General features: G+C 34.4%; 1 protein-coding gene and 1 long non-coding RNA gene across 6 annotated transcripts; both read right to left on the minus strand.

Moving 5' to 3' along the window:
• Positions 1-738: 738 nt before the first annotated feature.
• LOC132285595 (F-box/kelch-repeat protein At3g27150-like) lies at positions 739-3,454 on the minus strand. Its single transcript, XM_059787784.1, has 2 exons — positions 2,926-3,454; positions 739-2,139 (listed from the first exon to the last, which is right to left on the minus strand). Exon 2 carries the CDS (start codon positions 2,103-2,105, stop codon positions 807-809), a length of 1,299 nt encoding a protein of 432 aa, XP_059643767.1. The 5' UTR covers positions 2,106-2,139; positions 2,926-3,454; the 3' UTR covers positions 739-806.
• Positions 3,455-10,746: 7,292 nt separating this feature from the next.
• LOC132284242 (uncharacterized) lies at positions 10,747-20,988 on the minus strand. Of its 5 annotated transcripts, none has more exons than XR_009472225.1 (6): positions 20,345-20,988; positions 17,126-17,221; positions 15,380-16,943; positions 15,109-15,241; positions 14,183-14,400; positions 10,747-11,006 (listed from the first exon to the last, which is right to left on the minus strand). It is a non-coding gene; the product is annotated as an uncharacterized LOC132284242 (long non-coding RNA). The 5 variants fall into 5 exon arrangements; XR_009472222.1 differs by lacking the exon at positions 10,747-11,006 and having other exon boundaries at positions 14,055-14,400; positions 20,345-20,412; positions 20,714-20,988; XR_009472223.1 differs by lacking the exon at positions 10,747-11,006 and having other exon boundaries at positions 14,055-14,400; positions 20,714-20,988.
• Positions 20,989-21,990: the final 1,002 nt, after the last annotated feature.

The raw sequence follows: 21,990 nt of genomic DNA on the forward strand, positions 1-21,990 counted from the left end.
TGACTGAGGTTTTTTTTTTTTATTCTATCAGCAACTCGGACTCTTATTACAAACATTTTCAAAATCTTTTTTTATTTTTTATTTTCTCAAAACACACACCCACTTCTGGACCTTTCCATTTTGAAAGATGAGAAAGTAGCATCACACTGCAAGTCCTAAGGAAAATGAACAGTAATGAATAGCAAACTCTCATGAGTTCATAGACATGCAATCTATTTTGTACATGGACGGACAAGGAAAATAAAGTATAAACTTACACAGAGATTGAGATTTTATAAGCTATTTGTTGATGCTTTTGAAAATTAAGAAACATGAAAGAGGTCATGTGATGAGATTATATCGCTATTTCACCCAAAAATTAAATAAACCATTGGTAAAGACAGAATAATGCTTAGGAGAGCCTGCAAGTCCCTAGTTCTTCACGTACTACCAAGTACCCTTGAACATCAATTGCCAATAGAAAAAAGAAAAGTACCCTCGAGTAGTAGGCTTAGATACAATTACAGTTCTCTGTATCGGTCTAATCTCTGCAACTCAGACTGAGTTGTTTGAGTTGATACACTGATAGAATCAACCAGACTTGATCGAGTTCTTTGGGAATTGGCCGATGTTCTATGGGTCCAAACAAAATTTGCTAGAGCAGTGCAGGGAATTGAGAGCAAAAAATAGAATAAATAAAAGAAAAATGAATCACAGAGCTTGGAGAAACAGCACAAATGGATATGTGATCAAAATATATAAAAGACAACAAAAATAACTTTTGCATTTTATTTAGACACTCCAATCACACAGAGACTCCTCAAAGATCAAGCTCCCATAATAGAACAATTCAAAATGAAATTACTAATCCGAGTTTGGCCGATGCCAAGGGGTTTCCACAGCAAGTTATCGGCATTAGGATCTGGGCAGCAGGTGTATATAACCATGCAATTAGTAGCAGAAGAAACTGCAGATGCACCTATCACAAGTAGCTCATTGCCCAGAGACTTGAATGCGACACCCCAACCTCTGGTGGCATCAGCTCTTACCGGGACACGCCCCAACTGCTTCCATTTATTGCTCTTCTTCAAGTACACCTTCAGCTGGTTGGAAGAAGTTTCCAGCGAAAAGAGCTCATTATTCACAACAGCCACAAGAGGTGGAGAATAAGAAGTTAAAACAGGATCATCTTTTAACATGTCTGGGATCAGAACCCATTCGCCCAAGGACTCATCATAATATTCCCCACAAGTGAGTTCTCCTACCTCATTTCGTCCTCCAATCACATAGAATTTATTGTCCATGTAACAACCCGAACAAAACTTCCTCCTTTTTAACATCCTTGGAAGGGGTTCCCATGATTTGCTTTCAGGATTATACTTCTCAGCAGTATCATAGACTTTACCCATCCCAATCCCACCAGCCACAAAAGCATAGGTTCCACATGTGGCTGATGCAAACAAGCACCTTGGGTTGATCATAGAAGGACCCCGACACCATCTATTAGTTTTCAATTCATACCTCCATATAACAAGGCCATCAAGCTCCATGCCTGAAACAAGCAGATGAGACCCTGCACAAAGTGACTCCTTATCTCCATTTGTGAAGCAAAAATCCGCAGGTAAAACTGGGAGCTTCCTACAAGACTTAAATTCATGATCAAACGACCACCAACTACTCTGATCCCCAACTGCCAACATGAAAACAGATGGTTCTTTAACCTTAATCTCTCTCCGAATCTTAAATAGCTCACCACTCTTTAGAAGGGTTAAATACCTCTTGTTTACGAAGGATAACTTCCAATATTCTGATCTGGGAAAGCTCGCCAAGATCACATCAAGTAAATCAAAACTAAGCCAGGGAATGTAAGTGTAATCTGCATCCTGAGGTTCTACACCGGATGAACCATCAACCTTGTTGTCATTGGAAGAAAGTAGAACCGAATTCTGATCTGATCTAGTGTTGATCTGGGAAATCCTAGTCTTTTCAGGTGGAGGATTATCATAACTCACCCAACAACCATTACTAGAATCCCCATAAAGCCTATGTTTCTTATTTAGACAGTGACATTTTTTTCGCATCACCTCCATTTCTTCCACCACATCTACTTCTTTCCCTTGGAACATTGAGTAAATGTCTTCAAATCTTGTGTGTCGTCACCTAATTGAAAATTCCATTAAAATTAATACCGCCAATCAATTAACAACATACAAGAATCACCATAATATACGCAAGAGAATACAAAAACTCAAAGAAGAAAAAAAAAATAAAGACTTTATTTTTTTCTTTTTTTTTTGGGCATGGATTGGTAAAGAATGAAGAAATAATCACCAAAAAAAAAATTATAAGGCAAGACATTGAGACCCAACATATAATAATTCCAGTAATTGGCAAATCAAGAATTAGAGAATATGAATTATATGAGTGAAAACACATAACAGATCAGCAAAAATTGCATACCCAGATGAGAACTCGAGAGCAAAAGGAAGACCCCTTTTATGTCAAGACTGATCATCAGAAAATAATAATAATAATAATAATAATAAATAATTAAATAATTAAATTAAATTGCACCCTAATTCATATAAAACTAAATTCACTCAGGAAAAACAAATGTTTTATGTCACAACATGATCAAGCTTCAAATAAATATATATTATATTTGTGTATACAAATAGCAATCCAAATACATATAAATTGAGACTGAAAAAAAAAGAAAAAAAAGAAAAAAAAAGAAAAACTGTTCCAAGGGGATGATCAAACAAAGCTTGAGAAGTCAGATGAGAAATGAAAATTGAAAGCCCAAAAACGAATTTTTGTACCATAACTTGATCATATTCAACAGATGAGTTAACATGCAAATAAAAAAATACTTTAATTAAACTTGATGAAGATAGTCTATTACTAAAGAGAAAATAAACACATACATCACAGAAAGAGGCGTACCAGAGAAGTCAAGGACGGTTGTAGTGAAATTGAAATACATGTGTTCAGTCAGAGTCTCCAGGTTTTAAATGGCTAGGGTTTTAACGACTGGGTACAGTAGTATAGAGGAAAAAGAGATATATAACACACGCAGAGAGAGAGGAGAGATAGGGGGGAAGGTAGAGCCATTAAAGCACAGAGAGGTGAGAGTATTTTGTATGCATAAACTAGTGGGCGATTAAATACCCAAAAATCATTAGAAACACCAACTACAGTGGTCGATTTCGGGGAGGCAAATTTTGAGAAAAAGAGACTGGTGCCCGCGAGCTTGTTTTTTATTTTTATTTTTAATATATTGTCATGTGTCATAATGCCATATAAATTTGAATTTCTTTTCTGCAAGAAATACTTTCTTTTTTTTTTTGGCACCTGAAAGTAATATCAAGCTAAGTCACATAATCTTTTTTAATAGGTGTCACTTTTACGTTCTGAGCGCGCTCCTGTTCTCATGCTCCACCGCTTTGGCTTAAATTCTCAGTAGGGTTTTGGCTCAAATTCTCAATATTTATTACTTAATTATACCACTCTCGAATTTGTTCTTGCTCCCGCGACTTAGATATAAAGTAATTAAAATTAATAAAGTTAAATTTACTATTTTTATTTATTTTTTTAATTTTTTTAATTAAAATTACTATTTTTATTTTTTATTTTTATTTTTTCTTAATAATTTTTTTGGTTGACATGGGAAGCAAGTTTTTTTTTTTTGGTAAAGATTGGGTATTTCAGGATTTTTGAGTGCTTTATTTAGTGTCTCTGTGTCAATGAGAAGTATTTTTTTTTTTTTTTCAAATGTTAAACTAAATTTCTTTTAATTTTAAATTTAAAGCATTAATTCCGTCCTCCCAAACACAGTATAAGTGTTTATTGATATATTTTTAAGAATAATTCTAAAAAAAATAGAGTTTTGTAGGTAAAAGGCCAAAAAGATAGAGTAAAACTTCCATTTTTCAAATTAATGGAATTTTATGAAAGGCTGACGCGGACGTGAAAATTTATTGCGAAATAACCCAACTACCCTTTCTCTCTTCACATCTCTTTGTGATTGCCTACTCTTTTGGGATTGATGCTCAATTCCCTATCAACCCCGCAGCAAGAAGGTCTACCCAAGAGCGTTTTTGACCAAAAGGGGCGCCGATCTGATTCTACAAGTACAATCTCTTGGGAACCCCGCGGTCTGCAAGTCTAGTCGGCGAGCAAGTGTTGGAACCGATATATTTAAAACGGAATTCAATTTTAATTGTTGGAACCGATATATTTAAAACGGTGAGTATCGAGGCTTAGAGGCGCGTAATCGCTTCTTGAAGATAATTGAAGCCTCTCCCACGTGCAACGGAAGACAAATGACAGCACTATCTCCGGGATTCAACTAAGCCCAGATATCAAAACTGTATGTTCATGAAGGTTGCACTTCTTCTTCATGAACCTGTGTAGTTATCTCCGTCCGATCAACTGAAAGTATGGAACTTACTTACTCAAAATCAATCTTCTTCTTTATGAACCTATGCATTTATCTCCGTCCGATCAACTGAAAGTATAGAACTTACACACTCAAAATCAATAGTTTGAAAACACCTTTTCAAATCCCTTTTGATTAACTCTAACTAGTTTAGAGAGTATGTATATCGTAGGCTTCATATGCCATATTATATATACTAATATATTTAGAAGATATTAATTAAGTATTTAATATAACTTTAAACTTAACTCATAAATAACATATTAATATAGTAGATTAAATGCATCAGGTGAAAAACCTTTGAGTTTAGCGTTTGTAAAATACTTAAAGTCTTCATAAATATAGATTAATAAAATAAATTTGAAACATAACTCCAACAGCAAGAAGGCGATTTGTCGGCCTCAGATGTGTACTATGGGTTCCATGGTATGGTGGACTGACTTTGAATCCAGCAACCTGGGTTTGACTCCCGATGGCACCCCTCTTTCAATTCTTTTACTTCAAAAAAAAAAAAAAAAAATGGTACTGTGCATTCATCTTCTCCAATCGAGAGAGATATGGGAGTGTTAGGAATTATGTCTTAAATTCCCATTATTGTTAGTTTCTATTTTAGAGTGTATTGTTTATGGTAATTTCTTATAGAGACGTGAATTGGGCTCTAAAAAATTGTAATCCTTGTCCCCAAAGGAATTGGGTATGTGACTCTATAAATAGACACTTAGGTTATTGTTGAAAGTTATGAGTTGAGAGAGATGTAGCCTTATGAGGGAGTACGTTGATGGTAGGGGTGAGTTACGAGTTTGGTAGAGTGAACACTGATGGCGAGAGGGAGTCTCGTGGAGTACACGGAAAACTCGGTCAAGAGTTTGTGTGCATGATCCGGTGTTGAAATTCTCTACTATTGTAATATCTCTACATATATAATGAATCTCTTCTCATCCGTGGATGTAACCCTGATTTTGGGTGAACCATGTATATATCTTGTGTTTTTGTTTGAATTGTTGTTTTCCCTTTCTTTCTTTTGCTTCCGCTGTGCCTCAACAACTGGTATCAGAGCCAAAGGTGAAGGAGATTCAGAAAACACAAGAAGTCTCAACATGTGCTACAACGGGCTTTAGTTGTAGGTGAAATCAATTGGCTTGGTTACATGGCATGGAGCTTGAGTAGTCAAGGTGGAGCGTTGGGGTTTTAACTGATTAAGCAATGTATAGTGGGGATAATCTGAGTTCTGCAAGAAGATAGAGAAGATTGAAGTCGCAGAGAATTGTCCAGATTTAATTGCCATGAGAAGCGATGATTGACGTAATGGAATTTAAGCCAAGGTGGAGATTGTTAGAAATTATGTCTCAAATTCCCATTATTGTTAGTTTCTATTTTAGAGTGTATTGTTTATGGTAATTTCTTATAGAGATGTGAATTGGGCTCTAAGAAATTGTAATCATTGTCCCCAAAGGAATTGGGTATGTGACTATAAATAGACACTTAGGTTATTGTTGAGAGTTATGAGTTGAGAGAGATGTAACCTCATGAAGGAGTACGTTGATGGTAGGGGTGAGTTACGGGTTTGGTAGAGTGAACACTGATGGCGAGAGGGAGTCTCGTGGAATACACGGAGAACTCGGTCAAGAGTTTGTGTGCATAGTCCGGTGTTGAAATTCTCTACTATTATAATATCTCTACATATATAGTGAATCTCTTCTCATCCGTGGATGTAACCCTGATTTTGGGTGAACCACGTATATATCTTGTGTTTTGGTTTGAATTGTTGTTTTTCCTTTCTTTCTTTTGCTTCCGCTGTGCCTCAACAGGGAGTACTATACAGTCTATACACACTGCCCAGTGAGTCAGTGACCCAACTATTGCAAACATATCAAAAACACATGGCGCGTCCCTCTCTCCATCACCTTCCTTAACAACATCTCATTCGACCACACCCACGCTGTCAGACCTGTTGGGATTTATATGCCTTGGCATAGCAAATTCCTATCTGGATTATAGTGACATATGTTCCTGACATATCTGAAATATTTATGATTTATATAATTGGTGAATTCAATGTATTATGTTTCGATTCACTATGAAATTGATAGTGTCTCTGTGATTACAAGAAATATTTATATATATATATATATGTAAATGATGGCAATCAATGCATAATATATAAATATTAATTATAAATTGTTCATAGTCGGTAATTATGGATAGACTCATAATTAATTAAGACTTGAACTGAATCCGCGTTAGGTTGAGATATATTGCGAGAGCCGTCGTATGCAATTACTCCCTATCATCGTCATGGCATTTGACTCTTAAGCATGAGAAAATTATAGACTCTTTTATTAATTAATAATTACTTTGATTTGATCGGCGGATTCTTCGGGATCCTTAGACCGACACTTTAGGTAGTTATGTGATTAATAGTTAGAGGGTTATATTTTCAATATTTGCATCATTGCTACTTGTATTTATTTTGTATTGATTATGGTTGATCACAAAGTAAATTCGAAGGCCTTCATGTGGTTTTAGACAAAATGATTTATTATATATTTATTTATTAAATTATTATTTTTGTCAAACAAATGTTTTATTGTGATCGAGTCAGAAATAATCAATGGTACCAAAATAAATATATTAATTAAGTAGTCGGATTGATGGCTTTATTTATCCGATAACTAATTATGCATAGAGGGGTCAAAGTGCAATATTGATTTAGAGGTTATTTATTATTTAATTGGAGTTCAATTAATTTCTTTTAGTGGAGTAGAAATTAATTTATGAATTAATTGAATTGGGTCCATGGACCGGGCCAATTATTAATTCATTGTAGCCAAAAAAATAATAGGCCAATGGATTCTCACTCATAGCCCAACTTGATATTAGAATCATATTAGATTTGAGACATGTAAATTAGATATTGAGAAGGATTCGTTGTTTCCTTTTCTTTACCTTTATGTTGCCTATAAATATACATGGTCTATGTATATTTTGATGGTGATTTTTAGAAGAAGAAAAAAAGGAATAAATTTTCTCTCTCTAAAAAAATTAGGGTTAATGTTCTCATCTAATGGAGGCTCCCACAAGCCTATTTTTCCAAGGTCATTCATGGAGACTTATGAGTGACTCCTAAAGGCATAACAATTACCAAGAAGATGGAGATCCAAGGAGAAGGCATCTTGCTAAGGGATCTACAATAAGTGAGAACATTCACTTTAGAGGAAAGATTTAAAGGTTTACTCAAACCTTTGATGTAAGTATTCAATCCATTAATTGAATGATTCATCATATTTTATTTTTGCATAAAACTTGTCTCTATGTGATGAATCAAGATCTGTGAAAGAAAATCCCTCGAAAAGTTTTTAAAACTTGCACGTTTCCTAACAAGACCCAACCGTGCTGCTCCACCATTGTCCAGACCAGGCTCAGACTCGGGTCTCACTAGTAAGTTCAATCCTTGCTCATCGCCGGTAAGAACACTCCATCGTCGCCAGCATCGATTCTCTTGACGCAGTTCATCGTTGCCGATTCGTGCTCGGCCATTCAATCCGCTTCATCGCCAGTTCAAAGCTCGTTGTCACACTTATGAGCCCATATTCACCGCTATTGAAGAGAGGGAAAGGGCAATTGGGTCATTTCACAACAAATTTTCATGTCCCCTTTTCATAAAACTCTATTTATTTGAAAAATAAAAGTTTGACTCTATCTTTTTTTGATCTTTTACCTACAAAACTCCATTTTTTTGAAATTATTCCTAAAATTTAATATAATAGTTCAAGTTGTGCTTAATTAACAGAATCCTTAACACAGAGCAAGTGGGTTCAGGCGGCTCTTTATGCTATTTGCACTTCGCTTGAAAGTTTTAGTTTCTGAGTGTGGAAACAAATTTAACCATAATTAAAAGAAAGTAGTGCCACACTCCCTTTGTATTTTACTATAAAAGAACACCAAACCAAAGCTTTTACCGAATTTCTATATTTTTGTTAGCAACAAAATCATACTTAATTATTTCAAGAAACAACTTTTTTTTTTTTTGGTAGTAAAAGCAATTTTAGATATTTTATAAAACAAAATTTTAAAGAAAAAGAAAATAGTTTTGAGTGAATCTCTTATGGTACAACAGTAAATAAAGAGTACCGAATTTCATGGCTTAGGGCGGAATTAAACAATTTATAGCACCGAATTGGGTCAATAACTTCCAAATTTTCATTTTGGTGATTGTTGTAAACATATTTATTTTTGACATAACAAGGAAAACAATTGTTAGTTGCTTGGTATCAATTATCAAAAGTAAACCAGCTACTACAGTAGTACTGCTGCACTACTATACCTATATATCAATATATTAATTAATACGAGTAAAAAATTATGCTAATTTGTTATCGATTGGTGAGTAGAGAATTAGCAACTTAATATAAGTAACATAAAATTACTGTAACTGTCCTATTCAGATTATAAAATTACTGTAACTGTCCTATTCAGATTATAAAAATTACTGTAACTGTCCTATTCAGATCATACTAATCTAGAATATAGCAGGTTTAATTAACTAAAATGTCACGCCTTAACCTAGAATGTGGAAGCACATTGGATGAGGTCTTTTTATTTTATTTTATTTTTTTAGTGTTCCCCTTACCCCTAATTATTCTTTATTTCAAAGTTATGTACTGTGCCCACTCCACTGATTAGATTTTAGTGTGGTGGATTTGGTTCTACTTTATATATATTATTATTGTAATCCAAGTTTCAGAGTCATAACGTGTAGGCTTAGCTAAATTAAAACCTGAATCTATAAAAGAAATAATCATGGGCGGGTTAAGCCCACGGATCTGAAAAGCTCATAGCCCACTAAATCTTCTTTTAATTGGTTCAGAAATACCAGCACTAAACCTTATTGGAGATGGAAGAGCCTTCCTTAAACAAATCCATAAAGGCTGTCATTTACCTAAAATTGCCACTTCCTGGTGCCCATCTGACATGGGAACTTTGAAAAACATTGGTACTCTGTAAGAAAAGGAACCCATCCTACTTTTGTGTGTGTGTGTGTGTGTGTGTGTGTGTGTGTTTGTGTGTGTGTATCGTGCAACATCTTTAAAAATACTTAAGGACAGACAACCAAATGTGCCGCTGAAACGTAACTGCAACACAGTTCTGTATGGTCATGCTGCCGAAAAAAAACTATACCAGTACACAAATATATCACACCACGTCATTAAAAGTAATATGAATGAGATGCACCGAAAATTAATTAGAAGGTTGACTATTCAAATTTTCAACAAAACAACTATGTTTGAAAGTATGAATCAATAATTTAGACTTGAATAAAAAAAATATCCAAATAAACAAATCTATGTCAACTAATGTTATATTAATTAAATTTCTATAAATCCCAAATCTAAAGTTCGTTTGGCGCTCCGAAACGCAACATAAGAAATTCTTGTTAGGATAAAAAAGAAAATTAAAACTTATATAAGGTTAGCAAATATTATTTTTCTACCTAGCCAGCACAATATAACATTTGAATAAATAATCTAGTTGATTTTTCTCTATCTCCAAAGTTGAATGTTGTGTAAGTTGTTTGACAGGACAAAAATATATAGAAACATAAATATAGATAATATATATTAAAACAAAAAAACAAGGTGCTAAACAACTATGTCTATTAATTTTCTCTGATTCCAAACCCGTTCAGTGTGCATTGCAAGATTGGCAGCATCAAAGAAGAAATTATTTGGTTGGTATAGGGGTCTGCATTGGAAGATGGTGTGAGTGTGACGACCTTGGTACATGGTGGTGGTAAATAACAGGAGAACCTGATTTGATACACCCAGAGCACATATTTATTAACAAAACATAAATGGATGAAGTTCAAGTTAACATGATACAAATTGCCTAAGCAGACTTGGTGTCTTAAGCCTAGTTCTTACACTGGTAGGTTTTACATTTCTCTAGGTTTTAAACCGTTATATTTATTAGGCATCCTTATTTTTGCACCATTCTGGCACACGGAAGATAAACCATTTCACATATCACAACATGGAGAAAACAGCAGAAAAATGACTTTTTACTACAGTGAAAAACGCTTTCTACCACGATTTTGAACTATGGTAGAAACAACCGTGGTAGAAAGTCTTTCTTTCTACCACGGTTTCGCACTGTGGTAAAAAGAAAACCGTGGTAGAAAATAGAAAGTGTTATATAATTTATTTTTTTTTTTTTAAATATAGCCCCCGTGATGCCTTTTTTTTTTTTTTTTTCATACCACTAGCCTTGCACGGACCCCAGAAGTAAACCCTAAATAAATAAATAAAATAGCATCATAACAAAAATAATTTACAACTGGCGAATAACATCATATATATATATATAACCAATTCCAAATCATGGTTTTATACAAAAATTAACCATATACAAATTTCGAAGAAGTACATGCATGATCCACACCTTATATCTTTACTTAACTAAAATAAAACAAAAAAATTTCATATCTTTTTGCTCTATTTTAGTCTCTCTCTTTCCATATATGCAACTTCTTCATGAGCCATACAAAAAAAAGTAACAGCAACCGCAATCCCACAACCTTATCTTTGACCTACAAAGATGTAATAGTTAAAGTAAAAGAATAAATAGAGCAGTTCTTAAATGAAATTAGTAGTCAGCCTCTTACCCCCAAAAAAACTATGTAATTTTCAGTAACATAAGTTGTCTTGGGTACGTGCATTCTACTCTTCTGAAATCAGCAAGATCTATAGTATGTCTGACAATGAAGCCTAAACTTGTTGAAGCTGCTAATTGTTAAAATTATTTATGTTTTTTTGTCACAGATAAAGCCATAGAGGTAAGCAACCTAATGAACCTGAATATCTATATATTCACCCATATTCCTTGTCTGGCAAAGCACTTCATATGGTTTCTATAACTTGGACTTAATTATTTGTCATATTAAGAATGAAATGGGTATCAGGAAAATAAAAATGATTCAATCCGTAGCACTGTTGTTCAAGCTTTGCCGACACTATGGTGTAAAACCAGATCATGCCTCATGAACCTAGGTCACTAACTCTACTTCTTTATAAAAAAATAACAAATTACTATCCTTTTGATCAAATTTCAAGAAATAACTTTTGGGCTAATTGGATTAGTGATTTGAGGTAACTTTTGGAATTAAGTGAAGTTGTGTAGTTTTGGTTAGGAGCGTCTTGTTTTTGGTCTGGTTCTCAATTTTGATTTTTTCTTTATTTGTTTCTACAAGGGTGTATACTTTCCTCTTTTTATTATTTGATATTGTTCTATTATACTTACTGATTTAACACCCCCACCCCAATTGAAGTAATTGTGTCTATATATATAAAGTCTGTACAAAAATTGTGTGTTGTGTTTATGTATAAATAAGTTCTATTCTACAGCACCAGAAATTTTAAGCTTATGTTTTATTGTACACATGCAACAACGAACAGATTAGAACTCAAAAAAAGAAAAGAAAAAAAGTAATATATATAAAACACATAAAAAGGTGACATATACAGATACAAGTAAAAGTAGAAAAAAAGTAATATATTTGATTTCTTAGGGTTTTGATGCCACAGGAATCCAAAGAAATTTTCATAAAAAATTTCAAGTCATTACTACTTAACCAAATCAATTTTATTTTCAGTGAAATATCTTGGTTATTTTTTGGTGACTTATTTTTCTTTAGATTTCTTCTTATTATTCTTCCTACAATTATTATTCTTCTATTGGTTTTTATTGGGTTTATTATTATCAAACTTAGCATTCTTCCACTAACACCTGTTTACAGGAACTCTAAATGTTGATAACAATAGTGTACACTCTCTACAGTACCTATCTAATCACAGAAGTGCAACGCAGAGAAGGGAAAGGGGTGGGCCTCCATCAGGAAAGAGATATATATATATATATATATAGTTGCTTAAAAATATATGAACAGACCACTATATGAGCAGACCACTTTTTTATTGGGCACTGAGATTTCATCAATCTATCATGTTATCAGCTGAAATGGGATAACACAAGTTTGATATATATATATATATATATATATATGGGATATACTAGTAACCAAAAGCAAGATTCTAAACATAAATAAAAAAATAAAAAAAGGGATAACACTAGTAAACCAAGATTATTGCTCCTTTTTATTATTGCTTTTTTTTGACTTTTTTTTTATTGATTGGACTATTTGAAGGACCAAAAATCATAAGGAAGCCCAAAAATCTGTTTGAAAAAGTTTTTCCCAAAAACGTACTTTTCTTTGAAAATTCATAAAAAAATAAATTCTCAACCAATTTGCATGAAACGAAAGTCCATTGGAAACTTAAAGACTATATTTTTCTTCTATCAATTTAAATCAATAAATTTTCTTACCAATTAAATCAGATTTGAAGGAAAAGATTGAAAAAATTCTGCTCATAAAACAGTTTTGACAGCATGTTAACATCAAATTCAAAAAACCTTATGGATGTTTTGTTAAATCCAACCATGAAATGTCACATTTTAATATATATATATATATATATATATATATATATATATATAAGATAATTAAATTTAAATGAAATATCAAACTATGACCTCTTTTTAAATTTGTTTCCCTGCTATAAAAGTTTTAAATTAGTTCATTTGAAAAGATTAATAATATATCACATAAATTATTTTTATCAGATCAAAATTCATTAATATTCATATCGTTCTAAAGTTACGAAACATGAACACTTTTACGAAGAGGTCGTACCTGATGAGGACACCGACACTCGTCGAACATGTGTTTCATATTTCACATACGTGTCCGTAAATAAAAATAATTTTTTATTATTTTGGACATTTTCCCCACACTTCACACTTTCATCCATCTCTAACACAGGCCTACCTAATAATCTTGAAAATAATATAAACACATTCACAAATGTTCAACTTTTTTCTTTAAGAAAAATTGACATTATACACGTATGATCACAAGCGAAACATTAAATAATATTTGTTCATTTAAAATAAAAACACTATTATGACAAAGTAGTAGAATAATGATATATATATGATAACGCTTAATATAAAAATTAAAAATGAATTAAAGTTTTATAAAATATTACTCAATACGTTTATACAAAATAAAAATTCATATTTAAATAGTTGAGTCTAAACCGTACTCGATCATGTTTTACCTTTTAAAATTTTGGCGTGTCATATCGTATCTGTATTCCGTGTCTATATCCATACCATATAATTCTCAAGTGGTCAAAATTCATCAAGACTAGCTTCCAGATATATATAACAAACTCGTCATCAGAAAAGATCAAAAGGCTACAGGGAATAAACAATATTATCATGTCCAGAGATTTTCCTTAGAAATGTGTCCAATTTTTTTTGCATATCACGCATTCAAAACATAAACTAAATCATTCCTAATAAAACAAATGAATTGCTCATTTCAGCAAGGTATACAAGTCACAGTTTAAGTCGCACATTTTTCATGCAAACTCGTTGATGTTTAAAAACTAAATGAACTTTGACTTGTAAAAAAAAACTATATGCACTTATGCAATTGTTATATATATTTGTTTCACTCAAAACACACACAACATCAATATCATTTGCTGCAACCAATCAATCATAAACAAAAAAATTGACGCAATCAATCAATCGTTGCTTCCAAATAATTCTTAATGAATGTCATCTCACATTTCATGGCCTTACATTATCCCTAAATCAAGTAAACAAAAAAGAAAGGTAATAGAGATTATATTAAGAAACCTGGACAAAACCATGTATGCCCGGACTGCAGAGAAACTGCCACATATATCTCACGTATGTCAAGTAAGCTTGAGATATAAACTGAGTTCAAGCTGAAAGGAACTGTAATGTCTCTCTAATGACCGAAGAAAATGAATGAATAAGCTCATGGTTGTGCATTCATTTTTATCTTCTTTTCTTCCTCCTCTTTGTAGTTCATAAACACCAAACTCGGGCTGCTGAAGAGATGGGGAAAAGCATTATACAATGTAGTCATTGTAAGGAATGAATTACCCTATTTTTTATATGTACTAAGACTTGGAAAGAGAGACACATTGACAGCAACCAGGCTTAAAGGAGAAAATTAAGTTTTAGTGACTAAAATTCTACAAAAAAAAAAAAAAAGAAGAAGAAGAAGAAGATAAACAGCAACCAGACTTAGAGGGATAAGTCGAAAAAAAGTGGTTTCATTAGAGTAACCAGATATGATAGAAATGTGCTTTTGGAGTGTAGTGTGATTGATGTACACAAAACCAATTGAATGAGAAATATATAGGAAATTGTGCTTTAAAATGTAGCATGTTTTATGATATCACAATGGTGAAAAAAAAAAAGGAAGTGTCTTAATGGTTCACAATCCCAATTCTCACTGAGAGGATATAAAATGGACACAATTAAATATAGACCATCTCTAACTCAGGAATTAATTGAAGACATAAAAATCCGACACTTCAATTAACAAACAACAAAGAAGTGTTTTAAAGGTTCACAACCCCAAATCTTACTTTCCAAAGCAACCAACATCACATAAGGAAATATAAAACAACACACACTAGAAAATAAACAATCTCATGGGACACAATGGTAAGTGTTAATACAAGTGAAATTAATTTCCTTTCTATCAACAGTTTAATAGACAACTGGGATACCTAAATTATTAGGGATACCTTTTGCGAGGGGAATCAGCCTGCGAAGAATGATAATGCATTAGAACACAGTGATTTCTACCACTTCTATTCTGCTCCAATGGAGGATTCGAGACTCTGAGTTGAACTCTAAGTTGTCTGGGCTTAAGGCTTGCTTCAAGAGGGTCAGGGAGTGAGAAGAATAAGAATCAAAATTTATGTATCAATATTAATCAACCAAGTAAGTTTTGCGAACAAACACACACATATATATACGTGTATAAATACAGAGAGAAATAGATTGGAAACAAACCTAACAGAAGCGGTCGTCTGCAAATTGCCGAACACACCTTCGTGTCTCTAATGGAGGATTCCAGACTTAGGGTTTCTTCTTTAGGGGTTAGGGTTTGCTTCGATGGCCAACTGAAAGAGGCTTGATGGAAAGAGGGAAAAACATTTTCACAGGTTAGGGCTTCGATCCGATCGACAGTGTGTGTTTTTTTTTGTGCGGGTGTGTGGATTTGTCTACTGTGGATCATTTGCTCTGTAGATGCCCAGTGGCGGTTATGGCTTGGAGAGTTTGCCGACTTAGAATTGAAATTGATGTGGATCAGAGGCAGTCCTGGTGGATTTCTTTGTGTGGAAAAACGATGATTTGGTGAATATATATATATATTTTTTTATTTTTTTGGACAGGGCAAGCATTGAAAATATCAGTGGGAATAACACCCGCCAATATAAATTCGCTTTCTACCACGGTTCCGCATGAACATGAACCGTGATGAACCGTGGTAGAAAGGGCTAGCTTTTTATCACGGTTCCTCATGTACTGTGGTAGAAAGGGCTAGCTTTTTATCACAGTTCCTCATGAACTGTGGTAGAAAGGGTCCTTTGCCATGATTTTAAAACCGTGGTAAAAAGTGCGAGATAAAAAACTGTTTTTCTTGTACTACCCGATGCCATGAATGGTTCAGAATACCTCTTAAGTTCCAAATGTGTTCCACATTTTCGGGTTGGACAATTGCGGCTGTATCCACATGACAGGAATTCAAGTGTGTGTGTGTGTTGTGGGGGACAATTCATAATCAAAAGCAAAAGCAAAATCATGATCAGAGAAATGCAAATCAATTGTGTGTGTGTGTGTTGTGGGGGACGATTCATGGCTGAGGAGATGAACTGCATGTACTTCAGCGAGTCAAGATGGAAAACTTCTACCCCTAGGTTTAGGTCCAAACTTCCAAAACAACCTATAACTTAATGGGTTCTGATCTCTCTTTTATAAATTATAGGTTCATATACCACATAATAACTGACAAATCAGAACATTAATTAGAATGTATTCAGCTGCCACTAGCTTGGAAATATGTTTTATGACCATAACAAAATTATATTTTCTAAGCCAAAAAAAAAAAAAAAACTGGTAAAAAGTGGGGCATGCGAGGATGTAGAGACTAAATACCAGGTCAACTAGATGTTCATCCATTCACAAATCTGATTAGAACGAACTCTCTTAGGTGGTTTAAGATTGCAACAATACATATATGTAGGAAAGGATGAAATCTTTGTTCATAGGATTCATTAGATAGTAACCAATACACTACACATTTCCAAATATCAAATTACAGGAAACACTATGGTGAGAAAACAGTTATGTGACATACCGCTTTAGCAACTATCTCGGTACTCTCTGGTATTTTAGCCATGGCTTCAAAAAATACCCATGCCCATTTGTCGCAACTTGTATCATCAGCAATATACGGAATGCCAGTTTTTTGGTATCTGGAGGCTTCCACCCAGGTTTTGCCACCATCAATGGATAAATCTACTCTCTCAATCCCACGCCCACTTCCCGATACAGCATATCCTCTGATAGCTATCTGCACAGCAGCAACGAACATTGGAACTCACTTAAAAACTTCATGTGTAGAGAGGGTTTTAAGTCCACTTATTTGGAGAGAGGCGCAATGTGCCCCTAACTTGCTTGTTATGATATAAAGTGCGTATGATTAATTTCATAATTTAGTTCAATGTTTTATCTCTTTGAAGAAAGTTTGCTTACTTTTCCATTCATCTCATATGCCAGTAAAACATCAGCTTCAGGGCTAGTGGCCTGACATAACGGAATCGATGCCTTATATGGACCCCCATTCTCCTCCTACAATTTAAAGGAATCACTGAATCCAGTGAAATCCACCACCAAACAATACAAGAGAGCAAAAGGATTGTAGAACCCAGAACAAGATAACAAATTCAAGTAATTACTTTACACTTATCAATGCTGACAAATTCAACATGCTTCCCACCTAAGCATGTGACATTCGACAACTTAGGTATCCCAATAAGTTCAAGAACATCAGCCAATTTGACCCCAGCCCAAACAGCTGAATATGTAGGGGTGTAAGAAGTTTAAAAAGAATAGCAAAAGAAAAACACTTACAGCAATTAGATTTTTGTTTAAGGATAATTTTAAAGCACCACATAAAAACCAACATACTTGAGTAAAGATGAATGCTGAATTTCATTCAATAATTAGCCATACACTCTTGTTGAGACATGGAAAATTGACGACATCAGCAAAAACATGCACCATTATCCTCATTCAACATGTTCAGTACCAGGAATGCCGCATGGAGCGACGTCTGCTTATCCTCCCTAAAAGGGTGAGAATCCAATAGATCTTCTGAGCCACACCCATAGGTAAACTGCACACCCACACACCCATTCACGTTCTCCAAGCCCTCACTCAACAGTGTGAGGCATCGAGCAAAGAGAGAACACTGACCAGGGTTGGAGGCAAGTTCCAGGATATCCTTTCCTAAAAGATCTGGTGTTTGTCAACAGCATGCCTAAGCATTATGGTGGTGGCTATTGATGTATGAAGGTACTACGTACTGAAAACAGAAAAAAGATGGTGGCAAGTTAAGGCTGTTCTGCACTGTAGTCCATGAGTGAGTGAGAATTAAGTGTATTCATAAAGCACCTGGAGATTAATGTGCACAACGCCTAATCACAACTCCTGCTCATATAAGCCCCACAAGCATAGGCATGGCACTCGCCTGTACTGTAGCTGGATCTGGGCCATGCGAGCAACTGTCCTCCACATCCCTAACCCAAAGAACCCTATATATACCTAGATAGACCACAACACTCCTTAAGCACTACATACATTTGGGTAGAACTCACTAGCTTGATTTGATCCCTTGCTCCAGCTTTCTACTCAAGCTGCTCCACTTTCACCCGACCCAAGCCAATATGCGTCTGCTTCCTAGGGAACACGACCACTTTACACACTATAAGAGCTAAAGGAACCAAAGGGTACAATCAACAAAAAATGAGGGTAGGCAAATCATGAAAGAAAATGATTAGGGAGAAACATAGCCAAAAAGAGGACCAAGGGCTTTCAATTCTCCTTGGGAGACGGGCAAAAACAGATATCGTAGGATTCACACAAGACAGCATGCAGAAACGCATCCACATGCATGCGCATGTTCTTCACTAGGCATATGCAACTTTACATACACACATCTACATACGTGTGCTGAACAAATCTTATTAGCTTTATGTCCATCAGTGTTTCTGCATATTTACGTATTAACTAAACTCAACTCAGCAAATTTTCTCCAACTTTTGGATTTCACTACACATCAAAACACATTGCTACATACAGCTCAATTATGAACCATGAACCAACATGTCTATACTCACTGCCTTACATGTCCTCCCAAATTTTAGCTAAGTCCTCAAGACACCTTCAATATCCTTGCTTGTTTGTTGTAGCATATATACTAATTCAGATATTCCAACTCAGAATTATAATTTCTGATGCTGTCAATGACGATTTTGAGGACATCTGAAACTTGAATCACCCAAAATCTTTATGATGCAAAGGCAAAAACAGATATTAGTTATTCACAAATATGAAGAGATGGCAGAAACTTCGGCATTTTCCTTTGTAGCTTGGAAAAAAAATTGGATAACTTTTTTGAGATAATTCACTTAAACTAACCGTTTTTTTTTTTTTTTTCCCGTTAGAAAAAAGCATTTTATATGAAAAAAATCAAGACATGAATAAAGGGAGAAGCCCAATCAACTAGGGACTAGCTCAATGGGGTACCCCTGACCAAACAATACATCATAAGATACCCTCATCAAACAAGCTTACACAACAAATCAACCTACAAAACAACCAAAAATTACAAAGATCAACCCCCCTAGCAGTAGCCTTTCAAGTTCCAACAAGCTGAATATTTCCAATTTTAACATATGGTTCTCGCAACAGGAGTACTATGACCAGAGAAGTGACCCCTAACATCTATCGCAATATTGAATACCAGTGAAGCCCTGTCCTTGTGAACATTCTAAAAAATCCTGCAATTGTCTCCCCCAAAAGATGATAAACAAAATTGGCAAACATCACCCTTCTTACTAGCTTAGGAAAAGAGTTATCCTTTATTTTAATACTAGCCCATTCAATGACTTGATTTTAACTCCCTAGGGTTGTTGCTAAAGCACATGTAGCTCTACGCCACAAGTATGTAGTAAAGCTGCAACTGAAGAAAAGACGATCACGTGTTCAACAGATTTTCCTGACCATACCAACCCCACATAACAAGTGGTAGATTTTCCAGCAAAAACTTCCAAGTGTGGCCTATGTAACCACAGAAAATTTCTGAGGAGATGGAATCAAGAGAATATGGTCCTCTTTATCCATATAAGGAATGAGAAAGGAATATGGAAAATCATTGATCTCATAAGCTCAATTGAATTAGTTGGAGGCCAAACCCATGTATTGTGGACCTGTGGTTAATAACACTACTTTCTTAGCATATCGACCAATGCCAGCATCATGATTCTATCTCCAAAACATGTCATTGTCCAACCACAACATAGTACTTCAGCGATTACCAACTTTTTAATAGACTGTTTACTTATGAAAAAGTTGACTTGATTTACTTGTTTTTCTCAAAATTGTTGACTGCATAAAATGAATTTGACCTATTGTAAATTGTAATGCACAGGATAAAACACCTATCGAAGTATCCAAACTGCATCGAATCAGCTTTTAGCCAAAGGGAACCATAAAAAACTCATAGGTGAGTTCAGTTGAGTTTTCATCATCCCTTTACATGACTATGAATTCAACAGTGTGCCATTGACAGACTATCCTAGGATTTACCACATAAACACCTTAATTTTTTCCTTTCCAACATCGCTAAAATGAACTCACTGTATCAGTAGAATTAAAAGTAAGTTCAAACCCACGATGAAGAAAACTAACCATTTCCTATAGCAGCAACATCCCAGCCAACTCCTGTCACTGTTTTTATTTTGCTCATTGCAGTCCTTCTGTTACCAGCACACAGTAAATTCAAAACAAGCCAAGATCCATGATTTTATAAATTCTAACAAAATCAAGAATCTAACCATACTCTTTGTTACAAAATGTGTAGAAAGTTTACAGCCAGAGAGCATTAACAACATAGGCCCAATGCATATGTAGAAAAAGCATATCTGTAGAGTCCCAATGATGTTATACTTTGGAAGGTTCCTATTATTTATGCTGTAATGTATGTATTTAACTGAAACAATTTTGCAAGAAATAATAAATTAATATAATGAAATAAACATCTCCTGTTCTATCACTTACCAGATATCTTTCATGAACAACACTTTGTGATTTTCAACTAAAGCAGCTATAGAAATGCAATATCTGCTCAGCTAAGCAGGTCTTTGGTCAGTTAAAACTCATAGACTTCAAACATCACGAAGGTAGAGAACTATATGGAACTACGACAGAACATATGACCTTTCTAAGTCATCAACTATTGGGATTGGTCCATGGTTTCTCTTGTAGTAAAAATCCACAGGAGTCACATAAGAAGAAATCATGGCTGAACGAGGTGGCTCCGCATTGAAGGGCTCCTGCACCATAAATGGAAGAAAATGATAGTTGCCCATTGGGTTTAGTCATGAAAAATAATTAAGCAGAGGCTGCTGATATTGAAGAGATGCTGAAATCATAATTCCCATTGCAGTGGCATCTGTATTGTCCAATAATATATAAGCAACATATCCTTGATGTTCCCTACTTTCAAGGAAATCTTTCCTCAATCTACATTTTCCCACTTAGAATGAAACCATTTTGACTTTAAACCATCATTCATAATAAAACGCCCTTTTTTTCTCAATAATCCACACAACACATAGAAAGAAGGTTAAATTATATAAAAATATCAAACTATACAGAATCACTGAAATTGGTGATCAACATACATGAATTTATTTTACTCCGAATAAATGAAGACTAAATGCAAAGCAATATAATCCAATTTTTAATTATATATGTATATAAATGAATTGTGGCCCAGTGGTATCTCCTTTTATCTCCCAAAATAAAATGTGAGGATTAGAGTCTCAAATGGGCAAAGTGGGTGTGTAAGTGGTTGGTTTCCATCCAATCGAAAAAGAAAATTAAGAAAAAAATAAAATGATAACTACAAAATTCCTGGCAAATTGTATACAAATGTAAAAGAAGGTACCAAAAAAGGAAAAATCGATGCCACACGATTCTGAATGCATGTAAGCATTCCGAGAGACGGATAAAAAAAAAAGGAAAATCCACTGAGAGAGAAATAGACGACTGGCATAGTATTGAATATTGGAATAATATCCAATCAAGAGTTCATATGATATGATACTGTCCGTCGCTGTGTATACATGTGTTCATAATTCATATGTATAGAAGAGAGATAAACTAGCCTTTGCATTAATTCGAAGACTGGGTGACGAGTAGGTTCTTGTGAATAATCGGACGGTCCTCTTATTCCGGGCATTGATGATTGACCTCTCAGTTTCGTTCTGCTTCAAACGGTTTGTTATTGCAGGAGAGAGAGAGAGAGAGAGAGTTGTTTAGAGGTTTACGTG

This window comes from Cornus florida, unplaced genomic scaffold, assembly GCF_030987335.1.
Source record: "Cornus florida cultivar Cherokee Brave unplaced genomic scaffold, ASM3098733v1 CherokeeBrave_3.0.0_Hap2_Chr11, whole genome shotgun sequence".
Taxonomy (NCBI): Eukaryota; Viridiplantae; Streptophyta; class Magnoliopsida; order Cornales; family Cornaceae; genus Cornus; species Cornus florida.